Source organism: Pseudoliparis swirei, chromosome 16, assembly GCF_029220125.1.
Source record: "Pseudoliparis swirei isolate HS2019 ecotype Mariana Trench chromosome 16, NWPU_hadal_v1, whole genome shotgun sequence".
Classification (NCBI taxonomy): Eukaryota; Metazoa; Chordata; class Actinopteri; order Perciformes; family Liparidae; genus Pseudoliparis; species Pseudoliparis swirei.
Window position 1 is genome coordinate 7,594,466 of NC_079403.1, and position 7,709 is coordinate 7,602,174.

Here is a 7,709-nt window from a genome sequence, read left to right on the forward strand (position 1 = left end):
TATTAATACTTACTTTTACTTGAGACACATTTTCAATGCATGCCTTTTAGTTGTAATGGAGTATTTCTATATACTGTGTGGAGTCGTGTGGTACTTAAATAAATTATGAAATAATCAAATATAAATCTCTGGGATTTCTGCCGAATACAGTTGAGATTAATAAAACAATCTTCTTCATGATGCTCACAGCATTCATGTACTAAAACCCCTCTGAAGAGATTCAACAGCGACAGAAAGTAGTTCCCATAAAGGAGAAGTGGATGTAAATGAGCAGGAGAGTTTGAAAGAGATATCTCAAAAAGCAGAAGGATCTCCGCGGGGCCTTTAGAGGAGCCACGAGCTCTGCACACGTCTGAAGTACCACACGATGCAGACCCGTCAGACCCACAGCCTGATGACGTTATAGTAATCGGATCGGCCCAATTAGTGCATGATGGGAGCCGACTGACATAATGAAGTGATCAGACGCTTGAATTCAACCTGGGATTCCTGTTCTCCTGAGCTCTCGAGAACGCAGGTTTGTTTCATGGAATTGCATTTTCCACTTGTAAGCAAGGAAACCCTCTCTTATTCCTTTAGGATAAAACACAACTATCTCACTTCCTGTTTGAGTTTCAGACGTCGCTGCAGGATGAGCATTACCTGCAGCCTATTTACCCAAAAGGAAACTATTGATGACCTTCATGCAGGAGGGAAGATGAGAAAACCCGAATAATGGCTCACAAAATTTCAAATATCAGAATCAGAATCAGAATCAGAATTGTATTTATTGCCAAGTAGGTTTACACCTGGAATTTGTTCTGGTGTATAGGTGCATACAGTGAACATAAAATGAACATAAAACATAAAACATACAAACACAATAAGTACTATACAAACACAATATGTACTACAATACAAAAAGCAGGGCAGGAGTGCAAAAGTGCATGTGCAATGTTCAGTGTGCAAAGTAGTGTGTGCATAACACAGGCTTGAGGTGTGGGGGAGGGATAAGTGACCACGTCAGGTGAGGGTCCGGGCCTTGTTCATGAGGCCAACCGCAGCCGGGAAGAAGCTGGTTTTGTGGTGTGAGGTTTTGGTCCTGATGGATATGTAACAGGGTAAGGGCTAAAGTCTATTTTTAGGTTTAATATGAATCCAGCTATTCGGCCTGCTTGTTTGACAGATTCCTCACATTCCTCAGGTGATAAGATCCAACATGCCGCTGTGAGCTCGACAGCACATTTATGATGTAAGCGTCCATTCCTGGAATAAATAACTCTGCAGGGAGACAACATAAATGTTTGGTGGATGGAAGAAACTCGTTTTTATACTTTTTTGGGGGGCGGGGGGGGGGGGGACAAACAGAGAATATGTGGTTTTGTTCCTTCATCTTGAGAAAATAATACCCTTTAGTAATGCTGAATGAAAGAGCATTAAAAGACAGAATATTGATGTATTTTGAAGGTTTTAATGTCACAATTAAATAACAAGTTTACTTTAAAAATAGAAACTTATTTATTTACATTTATTTTCCAGGCTCACTTTTCAGTTGTTTTATGTGAATTAACAAACCAGAAGCCTATAATAAAAACCCAGCCTTGTAAATATTTATCAAAGATATCTGATTTGTCCAGCTGCCATTTCCATTCACTGTTTACTGTTGATGATATTTTCACCTGAAACACTGATATCATCCCGTTGTTTTTCCTTCAGGAAGTTCCTGCGACTGGTCATTAATTGTTGCTGAGGGGCCGACTTTGACAAAAACAACAAGTTGAACTAACAGCTTTGAGTTCAAGTGACTCAAAAGAGGGAAAACAAGGGCTCAGAGCACGCCAAGCGGGAATATTTACATATTTCGTTGCAAAATAAGACTGTACAATAAATCACCTCTGGCCAGATGCTCCTCAAATTGAACAACATCAATAACCCTTGCCCCGCTTCACATTATATACATTATATACACTCAGATACACTTTGCATTTTTATTTTTTCATTTCCCTTATTATTTAAATTCTTAAATGTAATATGCTCTGCTATTTGATTTAATTGTATTATAATGTGTTGTATATATTGTAAACAGGCATCCCTGATGCAACAAAGAAATACCCCCCGCCCCCTCCCCGGGGATGAATAACGTATATTAATCTAATTTAATATCATCCAGCGTGTTCCACGTCAGAGCACATTGCACATTGCAGTGTGTTTTGGAGACATTGCCTTGGGAATTGAACTGACGTCAGATTTCTTCCGCTCATTCAGGTGGTTGTTGGATTGCAGCAGGTCTTCACTTTCCTAATCAGCTCGTCTGCTCTCTCCTCCGAGTAAGGTCATCCTCCCCTCAGCCCTCCGCTTCCTCCCAACAACTGCACATCGGATTTCCATCACTGACTCATTTCCAAACGCTGCTGCTGCTGCCGTCTGTCTTTTTGTGTGGCGGAGAAGGTTTTTAATGAATTAAAGTTGTGATATCTTGTTGAGAAGCGAGTGACTCAGCCGGACTGAGACGTCAGGGAGTCCTGAGACTGTCTGCTGACGCCAGGTGGCTTCCTTCAAGGAGTTACAGGAGGAAAGTAACTCTTTGCATGGTGGAGTTTGGATTTAGTTTAGTTTCAGAAGCTGAAATTAGCGTATTAATGGAAGTGTACACTGCCAAAGAATGTCCATTATTAATATTGACAATATATTTTCTAGAATATCTTAGTCATCTGATCATTTATATTTGTCACAAATGTTTATTTCGTTGTATATTTGCTGAAATTCACACGTCAGCATAATTTCTTTGAGTATTTAGATGTTTACAATGAACCTACAGTCATACATGAGGTGCGTTGGAGGAGATTCTTGTAATATCTGCTATGACTGTTTAAAAAAAGACAGATTTAAGCACATTAGCAGATGTGGAAATCGACCCCTTCACTCTGACCCCTGGATATGGTGCAATGTGCTTCAGTGTGATTGAAGTGTAAAGAAAATCTACTTTTTTTGTGTTTCATCACCTAAAAAACTGTTAAACACATCTGATCCAGATAGTCCAGACTCTTAGTTGTTTCTATTTTATATGTTTATCTTGTATCAATCATATCTTAAGGACTGGAAAAAAGAAATTTAAACAGATTGACAATGTGCAGGATCTTTTGGGGTCATTAATGTATCTTACATTTCTTTTTATATTTATGTTGTACGTAAGTTTGTGTTTTAGTCTTTGCTCTTGTCGATGGAAAGATTTAAATAAAGTTTAAATGTCTTTTAATCACCTTTAAGGGGAACAGATCCATGCACATTAATTTCTTTTTTACTTTTGCTGTATCTTTTTTAAAGTTTCATGTTTTTCAGTGTAAATGCAACTCCATTTCTTCTGGATTTCGGCGATGCAGCACCTGACATGCTGGACAATCCGGATCTTACATCCGAGTCGACCTCGAAGGCTCTGACACAGAAAACACGAGGCGGGCAAGTAAACATTTTCCTAGATGAGAAAACATTTGGCAGCCAGAGTCGAACGAGTTCGGAGATGTGTCGATTTTGGGTGCATATTTTTAGAGCCTTTGTGAGATGTTTAAAACTGAAACAGGAAGTTGGGAAGTTTATGCCCCACCCTGCTTCCCTCTGTGAGCCAAGGAAGACATGAGGATGGAGATAAAACCGCGGGTCAACAGTCTGGCTTCTGCCAAAAGGTCGTTAACTCCGACATTGTTTAATGTAACAGATATTTAAAGACATCTGAAAGGGAAACTTCACACGTTTTATACATGATCAGATGAAGAGTCAAAACATTCTCCAATAACAAAGCTCTGAGTGGCACTATATGTTCTTCAAGCTAGGACGCTCTACTCAACCCTGTTTGGGATGCGTGTGCTGGTCACTAGACGCTCTTTGCATTTTGTCTTTTCAAAATAAACTTCTGTCTTCACAGGAAGTACGATTCAGGCAACCCGACCACTGAGATAGGTTTAGGGATTGGGGAAGAGACAAATGGGTCACATGACTAACCACTGATGGGACAAGTCATTGTTTACTTTGAGTTTCGCATGCGACGCAAACAGCGGCCTCCGGTTTGTTTGAACTACCTTAATATATATAGTAACCACAATTCATGGGAAGATTTGGGTAATAATTCCCTTTCAATCCCTCATTTATCAGCAGTTTATATGCATTATTAAATGGTTTATAAGACAATATAATGTAGTTTTAGCTTTTAGCTGTTAATTATTATATAGTTAACAATTCTGATTTCTTGTTACAAACCAGTTAATACAATACGTCAACGTATCAATACATTATTGCACTCTTATATCTGCTTACAACTAGGTTATAATGTGTTAAAAACACGTTTCATGTGTATATGCCGCTTATAAATGCAAAATACAGGGTTTTAAAGGGTTTTCCCTCACCTAAAAATATTCCTATATTTATATTTAATTTGGACAAAAAGATTATAAATATGCAACTCCTTTTAACACCATCTCTAATGAAAAATAATGATTATATTTTAAGTGTTTATGTCAGTTGAGCTTACCTTTTTCTGGTATTTATTCCAAATATGAAGAAAGACATAAACATCGTAAGGTGAATTAGTTATTTATTTATTACATTCACATTGGACAGACATGTAGAGTAGTCATTTATCACAAATACAAAATGCACCTTCAGCAGTCGTTATCAAACGACACTGAGATAATATGAATAAATACAGCATGTTTAGTATCTTCATGAGACAGAGCGCCCCTCTCTGTGGCTGCTCTGGTAGCTGCCGAGGTCCACCGACTCCGGCCTGTGAGGGCTCGGGCCCAGGTACTGTTCGAACTCGCTGCGGTCCAGGTCGTACAGCATGTCCAGCTGAACCTGTTCCAGGTAGAACTCAAAGGAGGGCCCGGCAGAGTTCAGCAGGCCCCCGTAGACCCTGCTGGACTCCCCCTGATCCACATGGGGAGCCGCAGCGGTGGGGAAGCTGTGCTGCATGTGCCTGTGCTGTCTGCCAAAATACACCTGGGCCTCTGCAGGGTACGCAGGAGGGTTTAAGTACCCCACGGGCTTATTTGATAAGACGTCCACCGCCGCTGCTGCTGCTGGGTCTGGAAACACCGGAGCTTGTTGGTAGCAACTGCCCAAAGGGGCGAAGGTAGCCGGGGAGTTTGTGAAAGCAGTGCTGCTTGGGTAGGAAGGCCGCTGGTTCTGGAGCAGGTAGTGGAGGTTAAAAGGCACGGGGTAGCCCGAGCTGCAGAGCGAGGCGTGATACGCCTCCGCCCCCTGGGCTTTGGCGTTCTTCTTCAGCTGCCTCCTCCTGCGGGGCCGGTACTTGTAGTCGGGGTAGTCGATGGTGTGCTGCACCCTCAGACGCTCTGCTTCCTGCATGTATGGACGCTTCTCAACCAGGGGCATGGCCTTCCAGGTTTTTCCTACAGGAACACTGTGGGGTTAATGATCTGCATTCTCATTGGTTTAGCGAAACTGACTTGAATGTGAAATATAAAAACAACATTTGATGCTACTTAACTCTTATTAAACCAATTTAAAGCAATAGTGTAGTGGATTTCCCCATATGAGAACTATAAAAAAATAAAAAACCTAAAAAAATAAAATATTTTAATGAAGGAAAACTTAAAGAATTCTAAGGGGCTGCTCTAACTTCAGCAACCAGCTTATCCATCACATGGTCTCACTTCATTTCTCACCTAGTATTTTGCTCAGATCCGTGTTCTCCAGGTCTGGGTTCAGCTGCGCCAGCCGCCTGCGCTCCTCTTTGGTCCAGATGATGAAGGCGTTCAGGGGTCTCCTGATCCTCTGCTGCGTCGACACGGACTTGGCCTCCGGGCTGGCGCAGCTGGAGTCCGAGTTCACGGACAGCGGGCTGGGGGGCCCTGAACTCGGGGAGCGGACCTTGGTCATCTGCTCCCCGTCCACGGAGCCCGAGTCTTCGCCCTCGAACGGGACGTTGTTTGCGCCAAGCTGGGACGCAGCGGGCTCGTGTCCGAAGAGCATGTTTACAGATGGTGATGTTGTTGTGGCTCTGCTGCGGGCCGCTGTCATCCTCCTGCGCCGTGACGGATATATGCGGGAGCTCCACCAATGGGAGGCCTGGAGGAGTGGATTTAAGGTGTGAAATCCAGGTGTTTTCTCGGGTCGGTGATATAGGCCCATCGGACACCCCAATCACCACGAAACTTAAGATGAAAAAAGAGACGCGAGTCCGTAACACAACTCAATGTGGCTTTCATATAACAAAAGCTTGGATTAATCTACAAGAGACACGAACCAATCAGGCTTATCCTTTCAAGATAACGCGCTGAACCCGATCCCATCGTGTTCACTCTTTACACATGCATGGGAAATAAAGCACGTCATAAACTAAATTGGTACAAGTACAACACAATGACTTAGACTACGCAGTTCACAATAAAGCGGTTTAAAGGACTGGCATTCGGTTTGTCTCATCTTTCTTTAATCACCAATAATCAATATAATTGACTGCTCCTATATCTGTGCATGCATATTAAGAGTCGATGACACGTGGGTATTGCGTTATAATTTGAGAAAAATAGATTATTAAATCCAAATGAAGGTAAAAATCAAATGACACCTCGTGCCTATCGGAGAGAAATGGAATCTAATCAATAGTTCCTGAGAGGCGGCAGGTATTGATAGGTGGACATCAAAGTGTCCAGGAGGCAGCGCTGGTTACTAATTACATTGTGGCTCTTATCGGCCATCAGTGTCTCTGTCAAAGTACATTTTACAGGACTGAAACAAACATGATCAAGGAGGGTTTATTACACGATTACGGCTCACACATATTTGCATGTACAAAGAAGCGTGATGAGCTCACATTTAGGGTTCAGAAACTAAAAATAGCTTTTAATCTCTGACATTTATTAATTTAAAGTGGCTTGAGAAGTGTTATCGCTAAATCAAAGAGATGAAGTGTATTGCAATCGGTCACAACTTCATTAGAGAGATTCAAACTCACAGAAACCATGTCTCTCTGCAGTGTTTTCCCCTTTCAGACTTTCAATGCTGACATTATTTTGTCACTTGTAACAAAATGTATGTCATATTTAAACATAATAGCTATACAGCTCAAAATGGCATTTTGGAAATGAAAAAAAATCCAAGCTTTAAATGATCTTATCCATATTAAAAATAATCACTCTTGAATACACACACTTTATTTATATAGGAATATTTTAGTTTATCATAAAAATGTGAAAATAATGTTATGCACTGCAAACATATTGGAATCAACTATATTTTTCCAAGCACTAAACACTCATACATGGTACATGATGGCTCTATTGTGGTGGCACAAAGCATAAGACATAAGGATACAGTATGTTACAATCGAGTATAATTAGTACAGTGACGTATAATAGCATATTGTGAATATATAAATACATGCACAACTTATGAAAGATAATTCTGTGCACGCTCTCTCCGCGGACCCCTCTTTGATATAATAAGATGGCATTACAGGTGCTCGCCTCCTCTGTGTGGGTTCAATGAATATCTGTCTTGGAGACTGCTGACCCACGTTACACACACAATGGACGCCATGATCTGCAATACACGGTCCCGCAGTAATGCCGGCACCTGCACGGCTTTGTCCCGGCAGACGAGCCACTTACGCTGCCTCTTGAAATTGTAAATACTGCGTGTATTATGGTTGAGAGCAGAGAGGTTAATACACAAGGAGAAGAAGAAAAGGACTGGTTTGGTCCTTTGGAGGAAAC

General features: G+C 41.4%; 1 protein-coding gene across 1 annotated transcript; it reads right to left on the reverse strand.

Annotated features, from left to right (window-relative positions):
- Positions 1 to 4,692: 4,692 nt before the first annotated feature.
- Positions 4,693 to 5,964, reverse strand: sox32 (SRY-box transcription factor 32). The gene is made up of 2 exons (XM_056433947.1): positions 5,658 to 5,964; positions 4,693 to 5,381 (listed from the first exon to the last, which is right to left on the reverse strand). Exons 1-2 carry the CDS (start codon positions 5,962 to 5,964, stop codon positions 4,693 to 4,695), a joined length of 996 nt encoding a protein of 331 aa, XP_056289922.1.
- Positions 5,965 to 7,709: the final 1,745 nt, after the last annotated feature.